The sequence below is a fragment of the Drosophila virilis genome, chromosome 3 (assembly GCF_030788295.1).
Source record: "Drosophila virilis strain 15010-1051.87 chromosome 3, Dvir_AGI_RSII-ME, whole genome shotgun sequence".
NCBI classification, from domain to species: domain Eukaryota; kingdom Metazoa; phylum Arthropoda; class Insecta; order Diptera; family Drosophilidae; genus Drosophila; species Drosophila virilis.
The window spans coordinates 25601030-25625009 of record NC_091545.1 but is presented as its reverse complement, the minus strand read 5'-3'; the positions used below and the strand labels follow the sequence as shown (position 1 = coordinate 25625009).

Sequence of the window (23980 nt, the reverse complement as noted above, 5' to 3'; positions counted from 1 at the left end):
CGGGTATATAAAATGCCAGCATGGACATCACTCCCCACAGTGGACAGCGTACAGTGGTCAAAACTTTAGTTTCTTCCACAAATTCCAACAACAAAAACATTTTCAATATTATTGAAAACATTGTGTGATGTTTGAAAGATCTTCAGGAATTACTTTGAAAACAAAGTAAATTATAAAATAATTCTTGTCAAATATATATATATATATATATAGGGCACATTTAAGGGCTAAGGCTAAGCTAAGCTCAACACATGCTTTCAAACTAAAGCCTGGTCTTGAGGTTCGGTTCATGCACCTGGCCTTCATTTTATTTCTTGCATCTTTCAAGGTAAGAATTGAATGTAATATTAATTTAATTTATTCTTCTGTAATGCATAAGCAATTTGTCAATATTCATATTTAGAGTACTGATCGAAAGTAGATATATATTTGGCAGCCCGAAGATAAAATACCCTTTTAGTCATTTGCCTTATGTAGTCTTGCAGATATGTGACAATGGTTAGCCTGCAAATAGAATGGAAACCAGAAGAAGTATTTTTCCATATAAAAACATACTTTTCGATCGTTTCTGTGACAGTTAAAAGATTTTATATTAGAATACATAGACGAAAGATAGACAGACGAATCTATGCCAAGTTTTAGGATGATAGCTTTAGATCTGAGAGACTTGCAATATCAACTCGACTGTTGATGCTGATGTAGACTATATATATACTTTATAAGGTCGGAGATGTCTCCTATGATATCATATATAATATTTTGTACTAATTTTGTTGTTGTGAAATTTGTATAGGAAATCATTTAAAACCATATACTTAATGTTCAAACCCTATGGAAAATATCTTGGAAAATATTTTTCTTTTATTCAAACAGATTTTATCTTCCGTTCAATAATATCCTATTAGTTTCTAAATTTATTGCGCCCATTGTGCGATTTTGTAATTGTGTGCGACGGCGCTGCCCGCACACCGGAAACGGAAGTTGCCACACATTTTGTTGTTGTTGTTGTTGTTGTTTGTTAGGTGCTCGTGTTTTTATTATTACAATATTTTCGGGCATTATTGCTGTTGCGCTTTTTATGATTATTTTGCATATCATAAAATTAAATGTACGAAAAATGCTTACGAATTTCTATTATTATTATTATTTTTTTTTTTCATATTTCATTAGCTTTTGTTTGTTTAGTTCTGGGTAATATTTATATATAAATATATATGCTTTCTGCATGGTAATTAATATTTTTGTATGGGATATAAAATGTTGCATACAAAGTGTGCAAAAATCCATTTGCGTATATTAAAAGTTAGCAAATGAATATTGTTTGCAATATTTAGTTTTTTTTTTTTGGAAGAGGCTTTAAAATGCGCAAACTTTATGTGTATCTGAAAGTGTTCGAGAAAAACTTTAATTTTCTAGCAGTTGGAGGCAGCTTCGGGTACGACTTTAAATGGAAACACTTAAGAGAAGCTATTAAATTGCCTTCGATTGCTTGATTAGCCAGTGCATGCATTCTGGCCAGAGAAAAACAGAGAGAGAGGGAGAGAGACAATGGAGCAGGAGAGATTGAGAGATACTTTGTTGCCGTGCTTAGTTGTTTCGTGCTCATACATAAATTATGTTAATGCCATCAAACAGAAGAGTAACCAGCCATAAAAGCACTAAATGGTTAACTATAAAGGGGAGAACTGTTTGCTCCACACGGCAGAATGGAATGGCAGAGAGCACCATCAACTTTTGATGGAGATGGTTAAATTGGCAGCCCGAATGGTCAACAACAAAGCCGGGCCAATAAATGAGCAAACGGATGACTTTATGTGCCCATTAAAAGCGACGCCACATAAAACTTTCAAAGCAAATTAAGTGTAGCGCACTTATGTGCGCCGAACTACCCAACTTCAGTTTATTTCACTCGAGTCTTGTCTAGATAGCCAAACTCTTGACGCCACCTGAGCTGTGCACTGAGTGCTGCATATTACGAACTCAATCTGCGTCTGCAGAACTCTAATCTATATGGATAACAATGCTATTTTTGTCATAAATTGACTGTCTTTGGGCTATAAGATCTATTTAAGATTAAGGCTAGGAGTTTGTCCTGATCGACTGTCGAATTAGTGATAAAAAGTCTGAGAGTCTGACTAAAAATAGAGAAGTCGCCAGAATCCAAGCTTCGTCGTTGGAAAATGCATTTCAAAGATTTTTTGGACAAAGTTTTTCATATAGAAGTTTAGTTCAAGACAGTACGGACAGAATGAAAATTTGCATAGGTGAAAAGGTAATACCTGGAGTTCTTAGCGCAAAACTTTTCTCGGGCAAGGCCGTGTGTATATATATGAAACTAAGATTTAGACTAAGACTATATACTTGCTAAATACTTTTAAGTATTTATGACTATACAAGGGAGAGAAGTCTCCGAGCAGATTACCCTGTAATGCTTGTCATATTCATCGCTGAGGACACGGAACGGTTCATGAGAGGCATAGTTTGTTGAACAAAATATTAACGATAAATTAGTACTTACAGATTGGAGTAGACTAGTAAGGACAGAAAGGTTTAACTGGCAAGTCATCCTCCTAAGGAACGTAGGAAAAATATGACAACAATCATAGTTCTATGATTAGTTCATGGGGAAATATTAAAGAGAAGCTCAGTTTAATCCTTGAAGGAAAAACGGCAAGAACTGTTTCTGTACAGATTTAATTCTCTCTCGATGAATGGAGTATTATGGCGACCAGATACATGAGGCATACTCTAATATAAGACCTGTCAGTGAGAGAGTCCTTGTAAAACTCATAAGACCAGAGCTTGATGAAACACAAAACAAGTCTAAACTTATAGAGCATGTTTAGGCTTTACTCACATGAAATACCACACCAAAACATAAGTTAACCATCCTCTCGACTCGTGATTATTCCAATTCAAAGCCTGACCCAATTTTGCATTCCTTTACGTTTAGCTAAATCGGGAATCTCTTTGTTCTCATTGTTAACTCAGTTTAGGGCTTGACAAAATTTGTTGCTTTAATGCATTTAAATGCCTTTGCCTTTAGCCTCGCCCCTTAGCAGTATTTTCTCTTTGTCTCAGTGTCGTTTTTTCGTTTCTTTTTTTTTTTTTGTGCTTTTTTTGCCAATACCTTCATCAATCATTACTTGTGTCACGCGCTGGGGACTTTGGGTCTGCATCCTCCGGCTGCGACTCCGGCTTGGCGGGTCGCGACTGCAGTGCCAGTGGATTAGACGGCGCCCTTTCCGGGTTAACAAATGAATTTCGCGCGATTGCTGCTGCCGTCCCCACGCCCATTCCGCCGTCCATTGTGAGACTTGAAAAGATTTCAACACATCGATGAGGTTGGGGGGTTGGGTTTCGGTTTCTGTTTTTTTTTTTTTGGCGACAAAATCGAATGTTTGCGCCTGCTCCCAAAAATGCTGCGTAAAAGGGTAAACAATGATATTTTTTCCACCACGTGCGCGACTTGCTCGCCTCCCTTTGGCTGGCGAGCTGTGAAAACGCAACGAAGCACAAAAATAATAACAAAACCCCTCGACGTATATTGAAAGCAACGAATGAGCAATGTTTTCCTTGACTTTTCTTTTTTTTCCACATTCTTCTTCTTCTTTTTTGATGATGTAATGAGCGTAATAATCAGAAAAACATGCGAAACGCGCTCTGATTTAGCTGCCGCTGTTGTCAACAGCAGATTGGATAACACTTGATTGAAATATCCAAAAGCTGGCTTCATAAATTACAAGCTGACAAGTTGCAGGGGAATTTAAAAGATTTCGCTGCTTAAATAAAGAAGTCAAAAGATTTCATCAGATGGTTGCAAGGCGTTGCGTGAATAGTATATGTTGTTTTTCTCCCATAAGATTTAGTAAGTAAAACACGTTAAAAGATGGATTTAAAATGATATGTAAACTCTCTGTTAACCCTCTTCTGTTAACTGATATTTATTGGAATTTACAGTATATTTAACTAAAAAAAACTTTGCATGTAGATGAACCTTTCTCCATCTAGACTTATTCACAAATGTATTTAATGAAAACAATATAAAAATAATTAAAAACTTTATAATTAGAAGTAGTTCATTATTCTGCTCTGTTAGCGCTATTCTGTAAACTTTCTTACAGTACATGACAGACGCATCTAACAGCGCACAGTTTGAACTGTTAAGTTGAACCGTGTCTGAAAAGAAACTTCTATTCAATGCTTTATCGAACGCCAGCAAATTAGTTGAGTTAAATTTTATGAAACTACTTTTGTGATATATATAAGTAGGGGCAAAAAACTTGAGGCAGTCATAAAAAATTCTTTATAATATGCAACAGTTTATGACCTAGACGATCTGTTGGCCACTCATGGGGCCATTGCGGGCTGCTGAGCACCGATAAATAAGAATAATGTGTGGAAACTGCAAAATGAACAGAAACGAGATGGAAGAGCCTCGCCCATAATGACATTGGACGAACAGTTTATGGTTAAACAGCAGACTTTAGCTTCATATCCGAGGCACAGCTCCAAAACAGGCGACACGACGTGTCGGCAACTGCCTTCTGCCTTCTGTTGTCAGCCGTCTGCTGCCTCTCCAGAACACACAGCGGGATATTCACGCTGGTTATGCAAAGTAATGCAAAATGGCAACGGCAACTGCAATTGGTATCCCCCATTATTCCGCCCGCTCCTCCGTTCCCATTCTACCTAGCCATGTCTATGTCCTTTGTCGTTGTTGTCTTTCCAGCTGTGCGGCCGGCTATTACACACACACATGTGTGTGTGTGTGTGTGTGCGAGTGTGTGTGCCTGCCGGAGAGTTTTTCTTTTTATATTGGCTCGCCTTGATAACGCATATTTTTGGCTTATTTTGCAGCTTACTGCTGCGGCAGCAATTTTGCTACGAGTGTGTGCGTGCGTGTGTGTGTGTGTGTGTGCTGTTACCCTGTGCACTAGTTTTAAGGGGTATATAGCGAGAGAAGATGCATATCTTAATAAAGAACAGGAAATGCCAAAAAGGATTTACAAGAAACAATCTTTGGTGCGCTTCAGATTAAATATTCTTAAAGAACAAAAGCTGCAAGTCCGACCGATTCTTCCTATATAGTCAACATATAAATAAAATAGTACGATTTGATGTGATTTTGCGAACATGTCAGAATTTGAAATGATTTAGCAGACAAGTGAGCGAAGAAGAAGAAATAAATTAAAACTCTTAGCAACAGGATGTCAGATAGGGCTAAATGGATTCGAGTGTTGTCACAGATCAAGAATATATATAAATATACAGAAACAACTATTCTACGTCTCTTTATTATAATATTCTTCAAAATAATATTAATTGAAAAAAGTTTAAAATATTTCAAAATATTCTTCAAAATTAGATGATAGCTTCATTAAAATTTTCACATTTTGCTGAATATTCCTGCATATCATTGTTTAAATAGCCTTTAGTTTAGCTTAAATTATGAATGATATTAACTTATAATAATTATAAAGAGAAAACATAAGGCTTAAAGAAAACGTGAAAGCTTTTAGTTATAAAGAAGGAATTCTCTAAGCTCATGTTTGATTAATGTATTATTGGCAGTAAAATCGAGCTGCATATCACTTGAAGTATTCCAAGGCTCGTTTCATGTATATGCATATCACATGTCTTTCCATAAAGGAAGGCACATAAAAGTATGTTTGCAGGGTAACTACTCGTCGTTATTTGAGGCAAGGCGAGTGTGCCATTTTTTTTCGATAGCTGCGGTTTGCCCTGCACCGCGGCCGCGGCCGTTGCCAGCCGCCTGCCGATAATCACGCCGTTGCCCATCAACCGGAAACGGGCGCGCCGCCATCTTGTTTCTGCGCAACTGTATAAGTGTAACTGATTGTGAGTCTGTGTGTGTGTGTGAGTATGGAAAATATGCGTGCGACTGCCATAAAGTGGCAGCTCTGTCGAAATTGCAGTCGCTGCGGTCCAAGTGCTCGGCTTGCCAATCTGCGCCCGGCTGCATGCCAAAGTGCACGACGTATATTGGATTTGCCAATCATAAACTGAAGCCAACTGCATAATCTATGCACTTCACATGCAGAACCAGCTACAGAACCCGCACACAGACCGGCGATAAGAACTGAGAGTGAGAGAGAGAGAGAGAGAGAGAGAGAGGGAGAGAGAGATCCACATTCGAAACGCCAATGGAATATATTAAAGTTCTTTTAGGTTAAATGCAAAGTGGCGTTGCATGAAATTGAAAACAGAAATCGTCTAGTCGTAGTAAAGGACGGCCACAAATTAACTTAACTAGCAACACTTGCCCAGGACATCAGCTGAAGCGGAAGAGTTGGCCAATAATGCGGCTTGCTTTTCTTTAAATTTGTTTTAACATCAACTTAATCGGATAGGTTGTAGTGAAATAAATACAATATCTACAGATTTTTTTCATTAAAATTGCAAAAGTTTTGAGTTTCTTACTATGCAAATTCATATACATATTAGTACATAATAATTTGTAAATATTGTTGGTTCAAATTTAAATAAATGAAATATAGTTTTTCCCTAGCGAAACATAAAACAAGTAAGAGGTTCTAGTCGGGAGCTCCCGACTAGGGGATACCCTTAACCCTCTTCTTCCAACATCAAATGCATATATATATTATATTTTAGAAGCTATATATCAAGTTTGTGTGACTCTAGCTCTTATTATTTACCAAAATTGCCCAAAAACCGGATATCGATATCGATTTTTATCGATTGCTTGGAAACGGAGTAAGTTATCGAATATCGGAAACAAACTCGATCTGCGCAGGCACTAGGAGCACCTACATCAGTCTCTAGCTCTTATAGGTTCTGAGATCCTTGACAGACGGAAGGACATGGCTAGATCGACTCGACTATTGATGCTGATCAAGAATATATATACTTTATGGGGTCGGAGATGCTTCCTTCTGCCTGTTACATACAAATACACAAATACAATATACCCCTTTTTTAATGGGTTCAGGCTATAAAAACTCCTTCTACAATTAAAATCATAATATCTTCATTTTAGAAAATTGACACAAATAGATAAATATTTGTAATTACAACTTATTCTTCTTAATTTTAATTAAGATTTTCCCACAATTAAAGTGAATAAGAAAAGTAAATTTTGAAAAGTAAACACATAACTTATTAAAATAAATAAATGATTTTCGTTTTAAATTGAAACTTGCTTGGGCTAACTAAAAACTTTAAGGCTTGCTAGAAACCAAACAGTTGGCTGAGAGTGTACCATTTGTTCATAGAATATCTTCATCGCGTTCTCACTTACATTTTCGACAAAATAAAAGAGAGAGACGGCAATAGTTTAATTGTATGGCTTATACTATCATATTGTTGGCATTTATGGCCAAATATAGCCCACTTTATGCCTTAGAACATAATCATAAGTTCGTGCTTATCCTTTCCGCCATTTCGTATCCAAAATTCAAATTCGAATCGTGTTTGGGCCAAGTTTGCCATTTGCTAGTCGCCAATTGGCATTTGTGCGCATTGCATGTGGTGCGCTGTGGCTTAAAACAACCGCCAATAATAACAATAACTATTTTTTAGATCTGCTTAACAGCCAATGTAGTTAAAAAGCAAATGCTTTTTCTCAAATGCCAAGGTCCTAGTTGCTTTTGTTGTAGTAAGTGTGTGTGTGTGTGTGTGTGTGTGTTTCTCTGTGTGTGTGTGTTGCTGTTTTTGTTGCAAATGGGCCGCAGAGACAACAGCGACGCTTGCCAAAAACAATTCCCGCTGAATTTTTACAGTCGAAATAATTTTTAATTTACATAAATGGCGGCCTGCTGTGTGTGTGTGTGTGTGTGTGCGCGCGTGTGTGTGTGCCATTGTCGCTGTGTGTTCCTGCAACGGCCGGAAGCCGCTTTGAAGCGTTTCTGACTGTGTCTGCATCTTGGCCTGGAGTGGCGCCTCCCTTTCCCCTCGTTAGCTTTGTCGCATTTGCGACGCATAATTTTGGGTTTTGCATTGTTCGACGTTGCAATAGTCAGCAGAAACTGAAAAGAGTGCGACCAGCACGACGGACAGATACCCAGCAGTCAATCCTAAGGTACCTACTCCTCAACTTAAGGTTCGCTGCGTGCGCCTGATTTTCCACATAAATGAGCTCGGTTTGGGTTCGAACCTGTATTAGTCATATATTATTTAATAATTTTATAATTTTTTTAACAATTTTATTAAACGTTTTACTCAAGAGTTTTTAATATAAGCTATGTGCACATCATTTGATCCATACTTGAAGTTGGCATCTGTCGAATTAAGTCGTAATGCAATTGCTTGGGATGTTTTGTACCAAACCAAGGTTCAAGCATCTAAGCTACAATCTCAATAAGCTGGTCAAAGTAGAAAAATAATTGAAATTGCAAAGAAAATAATAAAAATTAGTTAATGGCCTTGGTCAGCATACTTTTAGCTTTGCATTAAACATGTTGAAGCCCTGATAGTTAGTTTATAACTATATTTAGTACAGAGTGTACGCAGAGTATACATGAACATTCTGAAAATCACGCGGTATCTTGAAAGAGAAAAAGAAAAAACCCAAAAAAATGAAGGGAATGGAGTTCCATGCCCGGAAGTACTTCCAGTTGGTTGTCTTTGTCGCATGTCAAATGCTTGGACATTTATCGATTTCTCTTAGCCAGCCGAAATTATCGTCATCATCGCTCATACGCCGCGTTGTGCCGTGTGTCCTTTCGGCTTGTGGAAATTGTATGAAAATTGTCACTTAAATTCCTGACGAAATTGTTGCTGCTTCCTTGTCGCTCCGCCTTGTTGTTGTCCGCCATGATAAATGACCGGCAAACATTCTCGTTTTGTGTCTGTCGCTTAATGCCATGCATAACATTTACACTAACTGCCCTCCCATAGCCAGCCAACCGACTATTGCTTAATCTGCAAAATATACATAAATACGTACATTTTTCTACAACTTTTGTAACTTTGCGCATTTATTTTACGCCTGACCAACTTCTGGCTGACTGTGGAATTAATCATGCCACAATTATGCCGTGCACAAGTTCTCTGCAATTTACGAGCTGCTGAAATTAAACTGTGATCTGAGCTTAAAAAGCATTCGAGTGCACTGAATTAAAGTCAAGCTCAAGCTACTTCCGATGTGGCTTTAAGTTGACTAGAGGCAAGTATATAAATACATATATATATTCTTTATCTGGCCACACACATGAGTCAGACCTTATCAAAATCGGACTACTATAGAAACAAAATCGATTGTTAACCACAAAGGAGTTTTTCATTGCTGAATAGGAAAATGCAATTGCAACATTTACAGTACAGGTGCCATCAAGATATCGGAAATGTGATCGAAGCCGCATTTAATACATTTGTAACTGGCCATCAGATTGGCAAAGTTGGCGGCGATGTGATGGGAACGCTCGCGCACATAAACGGCATAGATGAAGGCACCAATGAACACTTCCGTTGCGCCAAGGCTGTCGACAAATTTTTTGGGCCTGTAGGCAGTCGGGCGATGGTAATCGCTATTATGGTCCATGATGCCGACTTTTTGTAGATTCCATAGAACAACGACTAAAGGTCGCTTGAGATTAATGCCGAATCGCATGGCCAGATGCTCGTCGATGCTGTTGCAGGCCTGCCTTGGCGACTTCCATTGTTGTTGATCGGCCAATTGTCTATAAAAGAAGGCATATTCACAGTAGTCAACCAGCGGCCAGTGTTCTTTAAACGATCCGTCCATATCCACAGATATTACAATTTTTTCAGTTTGCGTTGCATTATAGGCCTCCACAGCCTGCATCATTTCGAAGGTGATTTCGGGTCTATTGCCTCGAAAATGTATCCAACCGTACTTGCTTAGATCGAGCTTTTTAAAATCCTCCAGACTTGGGTATGGAAATGAGTTATTGCAGTTGACAATGGTGCATGTCCCTGACGACTTGTTGACTATAACCGATGAGAATGGCGGATCCTGATTGGAGCGTGGACAATTGTCTATTTTAATGCCACGCACTTTCATATCATGCAGCATAATGCTGAACATGGGCGATGTGCTCAACACACCAAAGAATTCCACGTCCACTCCCAGATTCCGCAAAACAGTGCAAGTATTGGCCGCGTTTCCGCCCCGTTGCCAGTAGCCCTTGACGCCGCGCTCGATCTCATCGATCCTTGGAAATCGCCTAACGATCGTTATGCAGTCGATCACCGAGTATCCCACACACAGAACCGTCTTCTTGCCGACTGCCCAGCTTAATTTTCGATTCGGCTCGTCCATCTCCAAATGGCAAAAACTTTTTCGTATACCGTTTATTCTATTATATATTCAGACTCATAATTTTGTTCAGATAAAAATAAATAAAATGACAATGTTGTAAGCACATGTAAGCAAAAAAAAAAAGAAAATATTGTAGGCTCAGGAAACTTGTGTAGGCATTAAATTTAAAAGAAAAATGAAAGCTTGCTATAAGGCTTTTTAAAAGGAGAAAAAGGCATTGCTATGAAACGGCAGATCTTGGCTTTTGTGGAAGCAAGAAGTCTCCAGAAAAGGAAAGATGCCTTGGAATTCGTTTTTTGTCTACCGATTAGATTGAAAGATTTGTTTTTAAGAGATGGGCACAAATATCTTTTAAGTAAGGAAGTGAAATATATATATAGTTCTCCAAATTGAACCAAAATAAACAGAAGGTCCCAATGCTCAGCAACTTTGGGCCTAGTTGTTACCAAAGCTTTAAGCCCAGATAACAGACGTGAAGAAATATTAGCCTACACGAAAATACGAACTTTGCTTGCAACGCCCAAACATATGTATGTGTATTTTAAACTGTCTCGAACAACATTGAAAATTTGAGTAAAATGTCATTTCGAAATATCATTGACAGCCAAATAAAGAGGTGTGTGCGTCCCTCTTTACAAAGCGCCACAGTCCTCAATAAGAATCTTCTTTGTGGTTGACCCAGAATTGGAGCCCATCGATTCGACCTTGCGTATGATATCCATGCCGTCCACAACTCGACCGAAGACGACATGCTTGTTGTCCAGCCAGGAGGTCTTCTCGGTGCATATAAAGAACTGCGAGCCATTCGTATTGGGTCCAGCATTGGCCATCGACAGGGTGCCCGGCCCCAAGTGCTTCAGCTCAAAGTTCTCATCGGGAAACTTGTGGCCATAGATCGAACGTCCGCCCGTGCCATTCTGATTGGTGAAATCGCCACCTTGACACATGAAATTTGGTATGACGCGATGGAATGGAGAGCCCTTGTAGCCGTAGCCCTTCTCCCCGGTGCACAGAGCGCGAAAGTTTTCGGCGGTCTTTGGAACCACATCCGAGCGTAACTCCATTACGATACGACCAAGTTTCTCGCCGCCGGCGTTGATATCGAAATAAACACGTGGCAGCGACATTTTTGCTTGATTACAAAATTTGCGAAAAAACGCCAGTTCTTTAACAAACAAAAAATAATAATAAATATATTTGCTGTCAGAACAGATAAATGTTTGTGAACATATTTACCGATTTCGTAGCTTTAACAAATAATAAGTAAATACTTGTAGGTCCGTTCTGTTGTACAGCCTTAAACGGAATGCGGAATCGGGCACATAGCTACATATCATTGAATAGACAAGAGTGTCAAGGCTTGCTTTAAGCTTGTAAATAATAATTTATTCCGATTCAAATTTCAGGAACTAGCAGCTAGAGAGTTGCAGAGCATTTGGCTTACACGCTGCAGCTGGGAAAACCTTAAGCAAAGTCAGGAAACGCGTGAGAACTTAAGATCTAACAATACAATAAATTAAGTGTCGTGTCATAATAACTGCCCGCTTCTCTAACTTACGAAAAAGTAACCATAACTGCAAGAAAAAGTATCAATATTGATCAACAAAATGCTTGATCTGTCCAAGATGTACAACATAGAATTATAGTGAAAATATTGTTATATTAACGCATTTTTCTTAGTTCTACCACAACAACAAACGAGCTAGAGAAGAGTTATCATATAGTTTCTTACTAGTATAGCCTATTGAGAGACACCTGCGCAGATTCTATTGATTTCTGTGATTATGCCCTGAACCCCTTAGTCCGATCTAGCCATGTCCGTCAGTTTATCGATCTCAGAACCTATAAGAAATAGGGATTTGAAAAATTTAACGCAAAGTAAGAGTTTGCTTTCCATATTCGATAACGTGCCCCGATGCCAAGCAATCGATGAAGCTCGAGTCGAATCTTTCAAGTCTAAAGAGCTAGAATAGCCAAATTTGTAGCTTTAACACATGTAACTTCTTGAAAAGTACATATATATATTCAGTTTCTTTGATATCATTATTATAATACCATGCATATTTAATCGATCCGTTGTTTCTTGCTATTTACTATTAATGCATATATCAGAGCATACATAGATTTCATAAAGACTTCAGCCAAAGTCTCTTGTTTATCTGCCGTTTATTTGGTTTTAATCACAGTTTCGATCGCCCATCAAAATTATGTCAAATAGTTTCCAAAACTGAATTGATTTTTTAGCAACCATGAGTCCATACTGCGCCCTGAGCATGACCAAGCCGATGCTGTGCGTTGGCGGCATGTCGGTAGACATCGTCGAACAATGCGAGACTGGACCCTGGGCGGGTGAGAAGCTCAGGTCTGTGGAGACACGTTGGCAGCGCGGTGGACATGCCAGCAATGTGAGCTTTGTGCTGCGCCTGCTGGGCGCTCAGGTGGAATTCTTTGGCGTGCTGAGCCGCTCGAGTATGCTGCGAGATATACTGCTAGAAATGGAGCGAAACGGCATTGACTTGAGCCACTGCCCGCGGACGGATGAGAATCCGGCGTTCACCACAGTTATAAATGTACGCAAGACTGGCTGTCGCACCATTTTGCAATGCACCCGAAATTTTCCATATGTCACAATAGAGGACTTCAAGAAGCTCGATCTAAGTCTCTATGGTTGGGTGCACTTTGAGGCGCGCAATAAGCTGGATATCATACCGATGATCCGCGCTATACTTGATTATAATAATGGACGCACAGATTGCATACAGATATCGCTAAAGGTGGACAGCTGCTACAAGGAGAACATCGATCTGTTCGATATGTGCGACTATTTGATATTCTCCAGGGAGCTGGCGCTTGATCTGGGCTGGCAGTCGGTGCAGGAGACCTGCTTGCAACTGGCTAAGGTTCTGCCTCTGCCATACAGTATCAATGTGCGCAGGCCGTGCATTATTTGCTCCTGGGGCCCACTGGGTGCCGGTTGCTTGGATAACAAGGGCAAATACTACGAACTGGCCGCAAGCACAAATCAAAGGGCTAAGGACACTTATGGCGTTGGGGAGTGCTTTACGGCCGCCATCATTTATGCGCTCTACGTTCGGGAGATGCCTCTGGCAGATGCCGTCGCGCTGGGCAATCGTGTGGCCGGGCATAAGGCAACCAGTTCGGGCTACAATCACATAGCCACACTTAATACTTATCCCGTAACATTGACGAATGTCATCGAGCATCGGTCCGAGAATGTGTCTGAGGATGATGAGGCCGAAACTGTTATCTGCAGAAAGTTTATGAACCGCAAAATCCAGCCCAGTGATGGCAAGCTGGCCACCAAATTGTTGCAAAGATTTGACAGATCCAACTATGGTCTAGCGGAGGACTCCTCCGGCGACAGTGAGCCGGATTCACACAAGGAGCCGACGCCAGTGCCTATGCCCAGCTCAAGCATACGTAAATCTGGATATCGCTTGAGTAATATCAGCAGAAAAAGTGTTCAATTAAGGGCCAAACGTTTGAGGTAGTAAATAAATGTTAATCAATAATTGAAACGTAAAATTATGTTTTTAATTACGTTTCGAATTAAATGCCCCCCCCCTCTCTACACGTCGCCACAGTCCTCAATTACAATCCTCTTGGTTGTCTTGCCCGAGTTAGATCCCATCGATTCGATCTTTCGAACTATATCCATGCCATCGACGACTTTCCCAAAGACGACATGTTTATTGTCCAGCCACGAAGTTTTGCCCACGCATATAAAAAACTGCGAGCCATTCGTATTGGGTCCAGCATTGGCCATCGACAGGGTGCCCGGTCCCGAGTGCTTCAGCTCAAAGTTCTCATCGGGAAACTTGTGGCCATAGATCGAACGTCCACCTGTGCCGTTCTGGTTGGTAAAGTCGCCGCCTTGGCACATGAAATTCGGTATAACTCGATGAAACGGACAATCCTTGTAGCCGTAGCCCTTCTCCCCGGTGCACAGAGCGCGAAAGTTTTCGGCGGTCTTTGGAACCACATCCGAGCGCAGTTCCATTGTAATACGTCCCAGTTTATCCCCATCTGCAGTTATGTCAAAGAAAACACGAGGCAAGGACATTTTTGCTAAGCAAGGCAATTTACATGTGTAGACTTTTGGATTTCTTCCCAGATTTTTAGTAAATTCTATTTAAAGCCTACTTAGTGTAATAATATCAGGGAAGAGCAGATGAAATTCAATACAAATTGTTAATTGAATTTTCTTAAAGATTTTCGAGAAACGAATAATATCAAAGCGCACAAGAAATATAATAAAAAATTCGTTATTTTGTATGAGAGATGTAATGAAAATGTTTTCCCTTGTGGCACTTAAAGGTCAAAGCCATAAATTCGTGGAAAATCTCGTATAAATGGTGAATGGAAATGGAAAATGGGAAATGGCAAAAACTGCTGCGATGCTGCATAAAAAGAATGTCACATAACCTTAAACCGTTTAAACCGGCCATTCATTACGTATGCGCCACGCTGGCCAGCGATAATAATTACCTTGCCAGCCAAACCCAACTGGTTCGTCCTGGCCAAAATGTAAAGGTAATAAATTATCAGATATTCGCCTATATAGGTGTATATATATGTATATATACAAATACAATTTCAATTGATTGCAAAGGGCTGCATCACCATTTTATTTTCGTGTTGAAAAGGGTTAACATTTTGGGCAGTTTTTAATGCTCTTTCATGGGCTTTTGGCTATTTGAATTATTGCTAGATTATTTAAATAAATTGCAATATCAGCGTAGAGATTTTGGCCACGCGTTTGCCGATGGAACTGGCTGTGAGTGTCCGTGAACAGATTAAGAATTTAATAAATACAACTCACTTCTGTGGCACTCTGTCAACTAATAATATATCCCAAAGTTCTTCAAACAACAATTTAATTTAGGCACGTCCCATCCTATCGCAACACATACCTTATGGCTGCGTACATAGGACGTTGGGGATGTTATCTTTGATGCTCCGCACAAAGTTTCACAAAAATATGTATACATCGTACAATCTTATACGTTCACAAGTAAAGAAAATTAAATATTTGACAACTACAGTTGGACTTATAATTAGATGCGCGCTTTATTTATTGTATGCCTCATGAATCGCTCAAATAATTATAGGGGCCACGTGGACAATGGGGATCGTAAATGAGGGACATTCCTTATCATCTTATTTGCATTTGCTGGCTGTGAAAAAAATTCGAAATGCCTAAATGCCCTAAATGCGCAGAATTTTGATTTATGTAAGTGGTTGCCAGCCGGCCACATGCCGCCGACCAGCCAGTCCGCAATTAATTTTTATTTCCAACGCAGTTCATTTTAGTGGCAAGACCGGAGGGTTGGTCCAGTCGCTGCCAGAGACAAGTGTGGCACAATAAACACACCTCCAAACAAAAGCCCGAGCTGAGAGAAAAAATAAATGTAACGCACATAAACAACGACTGTGCTATACCCTGTCCAAGCACATGTGGCTCAACAGATTTGCATGCGGACTATCTTTGCCATCTCGAAGTATGAGAATAATTTTTTCATCAAATTTTCCATGCAATTCCGTACATTTCATGCTAGTCGAGTACACCCCATGGACGAGGTTCTTTCATTAGCGTTGACTTGTATCGCAGCAGAGGGCTGTTCGCGTTCTGCTAAACTGAATATGGTAGTGGAAAAAAATCCACAATAGACAAGATATAAGAAATGGTAAATAATTTTTGTCGTCGCTGATTTTACAGCAACGAATTTCAAGTGTGTGTGTGTGTGTGTGTGTGTGTCTGTGTGTGTGCAACGTGATGACCTCATTAATTTTCAATCTGAGCTGGATTACATGCCGCTGCCCAGCTGACGGCCACGGCCACGCCCACGTTCAGGCGCATGATGAATCTCTTCCTTGATTTCATGCCGCATTCCGCATGCCCCCGCTCCGCACTAATTTATGATGATAAATGAGTTTCAATCAAGCGGCAGAAGTGAAGCCAAGTCGGCCAGTTTCCGTCGCGGCCACAGTTCCTTGCCTTGGCGATCCTGTGCAGCAGCAGGAGCAGCAGGAGGAGCAGGAGGAGCAGCATCAGTCCAGTGGAAATTGTATGTATAAATTATCCATAATTTGATTTGACTTGGCTCGTCCTGACGCAGATTTGTTCGCCTGGCATGAGGTTTTTCATTTGAATATTTATGAATTAATTTTTTTTTTTTTGGGCAATATTTACAATTTTTTGTTTACTCGGCCGACAGTTCGAGTATTTCGCGTGCACTTTTCCAGTCAACAATTTTTCATGAAATCCAAAATTGAAATATCAAATGAAGAGCCACGTCCACCCCGGGCATTTCGACTGGCTGGACAAGTTGAAAGTTTTCATTTTAGCTGTGTAATCACTTGAGCAACTTTTATCTATTTACTTTGGGAAATTCAACAAAAATTTCAGCTTTGTAATTATTCACATAAAATTAAACAAAAGCCTTCGAGGCAACAATTTGATGAATTAATCATTTCAGATTGTCATCTAAGACTGGTCGAAAGAAAGGCTTCTTTTGACATATGACAAATATAATTTCCCATCATCGTTTGCTCACAGCAAAAGGGAGCTGGGGCCTTATATTGGTTAAATCAGCAAGAAAGCATGTGCTAGGAGGAGCTGTGTATGGTGTCGATTACCCTCTAGTGCAAATTTATCTGCTGCCCTCACTTGCGGATATTCGCCGTGTTATTTTAATACCCTATGTAAGAAATAGACAGAAGCAGACATGCCAGGCTTCGTGGAGTATACAAAACTAGCTCAAAATGAACTGAAGCTAGACAGACTAGATAGATAATTATGTTACATTTCCAATGAGTATGCCTTTCTTTGCGATTCTCATCATCTCACCGTGTTTAATGACCTTTGTATGATTCATCAGACTGCGTGGAGTAGACAAAACTAGCTCAAAATGAACTGAAGCCAGACAGACTAGAAAGATAGCTATGTTACATCGCCACTGAGTATGCCCTTCTTTGCGATTCTCATCACTTTTCCGTGTGCTAATGCCTTCCGTATAAAATAAGTAGAAACGGCACACTCGACAGCATTAAATAGAAAACTTGATAGACTACTTAGGTGCCAGTTATCTATTTATCTTCTACAAGGAATATTGCCTTCCTAAGCGATTCTCATTAACTTAACTCAACCTACTTTATTTGTTCGATTTTATTGTATTGTAGTACATTCTTACTAGTTAAATGTGCATGTGCATTGGCGGGCATTCTTATCTGGTTACAGGGTATCTCTTGCTTTCAACAGGAGCAAATTTTCGTTATTTTTACAGTTTTTTGTTCTTTGTTTTTTTTGTGAGCTCGCGTCCCGTATTCGAGCCACTTCCGCTTCATTGGGCAATTACGCAAGCAGCGCTTTGATTATGCTGCAGCGCGCAATTGTTTTGACATTTAATCAAAGCGAGCAACAAAGGGAGTCGTGGCGGGGGTTCTCGCAGCTGTACAGGATGCAACATAAAATGGTAACAATCTGCATTGGAGCACCGGGGGTTCAGCTGCTCGCCGGGGCGATCCTGTTCCAATGCTGATAAGCTCGACTGGACACTTGGGTAATTGAGTAACTTGCTCGCCCAACACGAGCACGTGAACAATGGGCCGCATGTCCTGACAGTTCAATGTCCGCGTAATGCAGCATGAGGCATCAGTATCAGCAACAGCAGCCCCCAGCTACGCTCCTGTCGTCTGGGTATAGCAGTCCAGGCGGCAGATCAAAGCGCGTTTTGGGTCGCTTGTCGTGTTTGTGTTTACATAGCCCGCATCGACTCGGGGACAAAAGTGCTTTTATTTCTTTTATTATACGCCATGTACCTCCTGTTTCTGTATCTGTTACTGCTGGCAAAGCAAACCGAAGACCTGGCAGCAGCAGCAGCAACAACAACAACAATCAGCACGGGCCACATCCTTCGATAATGTCAAACAAAAAGGCAGCAATTTGAGTTTGAAGAGCGACCTTGCGCTCTGCCTCAGCTTGCTGTTCCTGTCAGCCATAAAACTCGACTATGTAGTTAAATGGATGTGTACATACATATTTATACATATACATGTCATCAGCTCAATGTATGTATTTGCAACATTTTCTTTTATGCTCGCCAAACTTTTCTCATTTTGTTGGCCTGGCTTCATTTTCTTGACATTTCATTTCAATTTCTATAGCACAAAAATTGACTTCCGCTTCCGTTGAAGCGCTCAGCTTGAGCATTCATCTAAACTTTCATTCATATTTGCCTAAAGTTTTCTTACGCCACAGCCAGGTAAAAAGTGTGCATGCCTCAGGTATTTTACCATGTAGAGGGCTCTCTTTAAATCTTACTTGAAATGAACGCAGCTTTAATACCAAAAACGGAGAACGTCAACAATTATTATTATCAGTATATTATTTTAATAGTAAATAAATCCACTTGTACTTTCAGAAGTATTACTAGCCTGGTATTCACACACGCATGTACATTTTATCGCCTTTGTATGCGATTTTCATAAAGTCCATGAAGTAGCTGAAGAAAGCGACAGCGAGAAAGCAGCTGACAACAACTGAGAGACAAAAAGTACTGTAAACCTGGTCTACATTTTCTCAAAGTTCAGTTTTCATGATGGAAAGCAAGGGTCAAATATTCTATGCGCGCAGATAAATTAAAATAAAAGAAACTTGACCATGCCAAGTCGTTTTTTTATGGAAAGCTCATACTCTTGCAGAGAATATATTTAAATCTACGACCCCATAAGGTATATATATAGATAAATTGATATTGCCATAATATAAATATACGTAGCTTACAAGTCCGTGAAGAGTATAATATATATATAATATAATAGTTATTTTAAGAACATAAGTAAAGGCAGTTTGAGCCAAATGAAATATAAGCATATATAGCTTACAAGTTTTTTATACATTTATATATATATATATATATTCCTAATCAATATCAACAGGCGAATCTATACTATTATGGTTACACCATAAGTTAAGGCAATCCTAATTTTTTAATTTAAAATGAAATAAAACTAGATGCATTTTACAAGTTTTTCATACTCTTGCAGATGATAACACCCTAGACCCAGTTAGGTACATACATATATTACTATAGCTATAATAAGAACATGTGTAAAGGCAACTGCGAACCATTTAGTTTCAAATTGAATATTTAATATATGTAGTTTACAGGTACTTCATACGCTTGCAGAGGTCGCAATCTTCGACCTCGTAAAGTATATATATATCTGTGCCTTATCAATAGCAAGAGCCGAATCTATATTGTTATAATAAGATAATATGTTTATTTCCAATTAAATCTCAAGTAATTTATTCGCTTCTTTTCTTTGCAAGCAACTTCATAGCAATTTGCCTGAAATGTTTGTGTGTGTGACTTATATATGTATGTATGTGCGGCACTTTATCGATTGGCTGACTTAATTAAAACGTGCTTTGGGCATTCAAAAAGTCACCGACTCTGCTCATCCTGTAATTTACCTGCATGCTTTACCTTGCGCAGTTAACCGAGCGAAAGCCACCCCCAAATGACGAACTGGCGGCGGCTGTTACACAATCGTTTGCTTGGCTGCGGTCAACGTTGCGTATGCGTAATTAATGCCTTGTGGCTCTTGATAAACACGATGCCAACCTTTGCACTGCGTCCCGTACCGCCCCGCCCCGCCCCGCCCCGCTTCGTCCGGTCAAGATCTTATGCATCCAGTCAGGCATTGTAATGTTATTGTTGTTTGCATGTTTGTTTATTTGTTAGCTTGTTTGCAGTTGGCTAACAGAACCTGTAGATCTGGCATATCTATGGATAGCATTCATTTTCACAAGGAGAGCCCCTGCTCCTAGCCCCAGCTGGGATTGATGCTTAGAAATTTGCTTGATATGTAACTTTTGCACGCGTCTGCAGAGTTTCGTAACTTTATTTAAAATAATCATCTTTGGAATTTGGTTTTGTTTGCTCAACCGCTCGCAGGCTGAAAAACTAATTTGGGCTACATTTGCGTACATTTCTGCATGTGTACGCAAATTAGCCGGAATGTAAATGAGTTTTGGCTTCGACAAGTGAGTGCCATCAATACGGCAGAGAGCAAAACTTCAACCTGCATTGAAAGTTTATTTATAATAGTTTACCCACATGTTTGGCTCGAAAATAAAACAGCCAGCATCACAGATAGAAATCATGACTCGTTAAGGCATATGAGACCTTTTATACCCTTGCAGAGGTTTTAAAAATTATATAAGGAAATTTGTAACGTCTAGAGACAACTCCCACTGTATACAAAAATATTCCTTCTGTTCGTGTGTTCATTTGTCTGTTTGTTTATGCTAACTAGTCTTTAAGTCGGCCTGATCGGTTGACTTTATCATTCTAGTATGAAAGACTTTGTTTATGCTATTATAATCTTTGCAACATAGGAGGACAGTATCAGATATTTTTATAGAATGAATCAGTCGAGAAATGTTTTTTTTTAAGGTAAAGTTTTGCGCTCTTTAAGAAAGCCTGAGCAAAATCTGCAAATCCGAGCTTAACGATTCCCCTCACATATCTAAATCCATCTATTAATCCTTAAGTCATATATATATATACATGAGTATTTTATCTCAGACAGTGGTTCTTTTTGTTTTAAGATGTTACCAAATTTTTTTAAAGGTATTTCTCAGCCAATCCTAAACAGCAACCCTTAATGCTGACTGAACTAAGTCTCAACTGTAAATTTGTCGCAATGTTTTCTATTTTTGTTGCCCGGCTGAAAGTATTTTCCCCTAAGAACCTATCAGTGCAGACAATTGCATATTATTGACATTTCAATTGTCTCTCATTATTGTGCCAACCTTTTGTGCCATTATTTAAATTACGAACGGGATGAGGAGCGAGCAAAAGAAAAACACGCATGCAATGAAAAGGAAAATTTGCATAATAATAACAATTGCACACGCTTCAGGTATTAAACACTCCACTCGACCCATCCTCAACTCAATTTGCCCGAAATGAAAATGAGCAAAGGCGAAAAGAAAGGAAAACAAAAAAATAAGAAATAAGAACAAAATGTATAGAATCCAATTTTCACTTAATTTTCATCGCAGCGTTGCTCGCTTGATATTTTTACTCTCTCTCTCTCTCGCTCGCTCTCTCCATCCCTCTCTCTCTGTCGCTCTGTCCTGTCCCTCCGGATGCCATAGCTACCAAAAGTAGTCGAAAATGCTGGCAGCAATTTTCATTTGGTTTGTTATTTTGTCTCAAAGTATCAATTTGTGTATCATTAAAATAATTTGATTTCCACTCGCATTCGACCCTAACTGAAAACGAAGCACGGACCTTGGCCCAAGGTTCGACTGTGACTGCCGCATCCTATTGATGCGTTGATGCGGCCGCCTCGGGTACCAAATCAGCTCAAGTCCTTAGGCTCTAATTATGCCCAACTGAAACGAAACGAACGAAACCTAATTAAGCATAGCCCGTGGCATACAACTAAATCCACATATTGAATTTCAGTCCTTAACATAAAGTTCTCACAATATGCCTGGAGAATCTTCTTATTTATTTTTATTTTATTTTATTTTTTTCCAAATGGGAGCAACAAGGCGGCTATTTAATCTTTAAAACAGCGGAAAAGTAAGTAGATATATCAATTAGGGCAGCAAACCTGAGACTCGGTTCACAATTCAAACCAGTCGCCTTGGCTTCGGTTCGTAAATCTTACCTGTTCGCCCAACAGATACCCTGATACTCAGATACCCAGTCTTGATTAACTCTGGTGTTTATGCTACATTGTTATGACAATTTAAGTTATAATACGGTATAGACAAGTGAGCACAAAACAAAGCACGAGGCTCTACCTTCATCAATTACGGTGGTCCCAAGTTTGGGAAGAATGTGGCGTAAAATATTCCTTATCTATTCTTAACTTATCTTATAAACTATATGAATACTTACATGCTAAGATTGGTGTTTCTAGCTTTTATTATTATCGAGTTACTCTTAAACAGGCATCACAAAATCGATACTTATCGATATTTTGAAAATATTTTGAAAAAATATGAATAGCTCTTTTAGTTTCGACTAATAGCCGAATATGGCTAAATCGACTCAGCTTGTCTCCTGTTCAAGAATATATATATTCTATGGGTTCGGAAATGTTTTCTGTTGCAGACATTTCCATGAAAACAGGCACAGCTTACCCATTTTCGCTGGGTATCTATATGCATATATGATACCGTCACAAATCAGCGATTCCGGAGAATGGCAGCTGAGAATGGAATGTGACAAATGCGCCTGCGACAGCTGGCGGGCAGGCAAAGTGTCCTTTACTGCTAACAACTTGTCGGCATTGAGGCGTTCATTAGGGCAATCAAGCACTCAATATGCCCGGTCGCAGATCGCGGGTCCTTCTGCTGCTGGTTAGCCAGCGCTGTGGCTGACAAGAGGCAGCAAATTTCAGCCGTTTCTCAAACGTCGCAGCTTGCGTCACAGCATTGCCGCTTCCTCTTCCACTTCCATATCCGCTTCCGAATGCATTTGTGCGGGCATCAAATGCTCGCTTATGTCCGCTCCGACGTTCCACATGGCTGTCATCCTATGTTAGTCACTTGTCCTGCCATTGATGTTATCCAACTGGTGTGTGTGGGTGTGTGTAGGAACGAGAGCATTTGTGCGATTGCCGCCAAGTTGTTATCCATCAGCGATTTCACTGTGCCAATCAGACAATCAGAAGTATGCGCAGTATCCCACGCAGAACTTATAAAATAAGCATACTTAATGCCAGCACAATACAATTTATTCATAACTCTCATTTTCTCAATTAGTTGCTGATTGTCCAATGAGCAGTTCCACAAGTATTTACCCAACAGAGCAGCAATGTTCTACACTTTATGAGCAATGCATGAGCTGGAATATGTGCTGGAAAGATGCGTGCCCGTAAGTTCAATTATAAAAGGACTATCTGTTTGATGTACAGTTTAAATACATAACTAATATTGCTTGCGATGTTCAGATCCCCACATAGGGAAAGAATTGCGAACTAGTGGAGAATTCCCATCAAGAATAGAATAGAATCTAACGGCTGGCGCAATTCTATTTAATAGAAAGAACTAATAAAATCGAAGTTATATCTTGTCTCTCTTTCAATTATAATTGGTTTCGTGTGGCTTGGGGAAATGTGGGGAAGCGCGGCGAATGTATTTCTTGCACTTATCGATAAGTCGAGCTGCGACGCAGAGAAGCCAAGTGAATGCTATAAGTTCTATATGCTGTGCACAAGAACATATTTAAGGTTTTTCTTAATAATATTTACAAAAATTCAGAATGGTGCTAGTTCCATGTCTATTTGGCAGACTTGAGTATTTGTAAATTGGATGAACCTATTAACGACAGTTAACAGAAGGCCGCACAGGTGAGTTCTTGAATGGTCAACAACTATTAGGCTTTGATCTAAGCGTCAGCTGATTAAATATGATTGAATTGCAACCAAATCTTGATACGAACCATAGAAGCACTCAATGGAATATGTTTGCCTATCATGATGTGCGTATTGCTCAAATACCAATCAATCGAGTGGCACTGCGGATGGGGGAGGCATGTTTATGTGCCACAATATTCGAGCTGATTACATTAACTTTCAAATCGAGACCATTACCGAGTACAGAGAGTGTCGAGAAAACAACATTACCGCGCACACATGACAAAAAAAATATATATATATATATAA

The 23980-nt window shown here is 39.6% G+C and overlaps 4 protein-coding genes across 4 annotated transcripts; 1 reads left to right on the top strand and 3 right to left on the bottom strand.

Annotated features, from left to right (window-relative positions):
• Window positions 1-9240: 9240 nt before the first annotated feature.
• On the bottom strand, window positions 9241-10384 carry LOC6623884 (ketohexokinase). Its single transcript, XM_002048525.4, has one exon. It carries the CDS (start codon window positions 10262-10264, stop codon window positions 9296-9298), a length of 969 nt encoding a protein of 322 aa, XP_002048561.1. The 5' UTR covers window positions 10265-10384; the 3' UTR covers window positions 9241-9295.
• Window positions 10385-10770: 386 nt separating this feature from the next.
• Window positions 10771-11626, bottom strand: LOC6623127 (peptidyl-prolyl cis-trans isomerase). Its single transcript, XM_002048524.4, has 2 exons — window positions 11501-11626; window positions 10771-11429 (listed from the first exon to the last, which is right to left on the bottom strand). The coding sequence occupies exon 2, from the start codon at window positions 11389-11391 to the stop codon at window positions 10897-10899; it is 495 nt and encodes a 164-aa protein (XP_002048560.1). The 5' UTR covers window positions 11392-11429; window positions 11501-11626; the 3' UTR covers window positions 10771-10896.
• An 887-nt stretch (window positions 11627-12513) lies between these two features.
• On the top strand, window positions 12514-13776 carry LOC6624417 (ketohexokinase). The gene has a single exon (XM_002048523.3). The coding sequence runs from the start codon at window positions 12514-12516 to the stop codon at window positions 13774-13776; it is 1263 nt and encodes a 420-aa protein (XP_002048559.1).
• Window positions 13777-13816: 40 nt separating this feature from the next.
• Window positions 13817-14422, bottom strand: LOC6623121 (peptidyl-prolyl cis-trans isomerase). The gene has a single exon (XM_002048522.4). The coding sequence runs from the start codon at window positions 14346-14348 to the stop codon at window positions 13854-13856; it is 495 nt and encodes a 164-aa protein (XP_002048558.1). The 5' UTR covers window positions 14349-14422; the 3' UTR covers window positions 13817-13853.
• Window positions 14423-23980: the final 9558 nt, after the last annotated feature.

Bases quoted from the DNA above. Each gene is read 5' to 3' on its own strand.
- LOC6623884 (XM_002048525.4), bottom strand. From the start codon at position 10,264: ATGGACGAGCCGAATCGAAAATTAAGCTGGGCAGTCGGCAAGAAGACG.
- LOC6623127 (XM_002048524.4), bottom strand. From the start codon at position 11,391: ATGTCGCTGCCACGTGTTTATTTCGATATCAACGCCGGCGGCGAGAAA.
- LOC6624417 (XM_002048523.3), top strand. From the start codon at position 12,514: ATGAGTCCATACTGCGCCCTGAGCATGACCAAGCCGATGCTGTGCGTT.
- LOC6623121 (XM_002048522.4), bottom strand. From the start codon at position 14,348: ATGTCCTTGCCTCGTGTTTTCTTTGACATAACTGCAGATGGGGATAAA.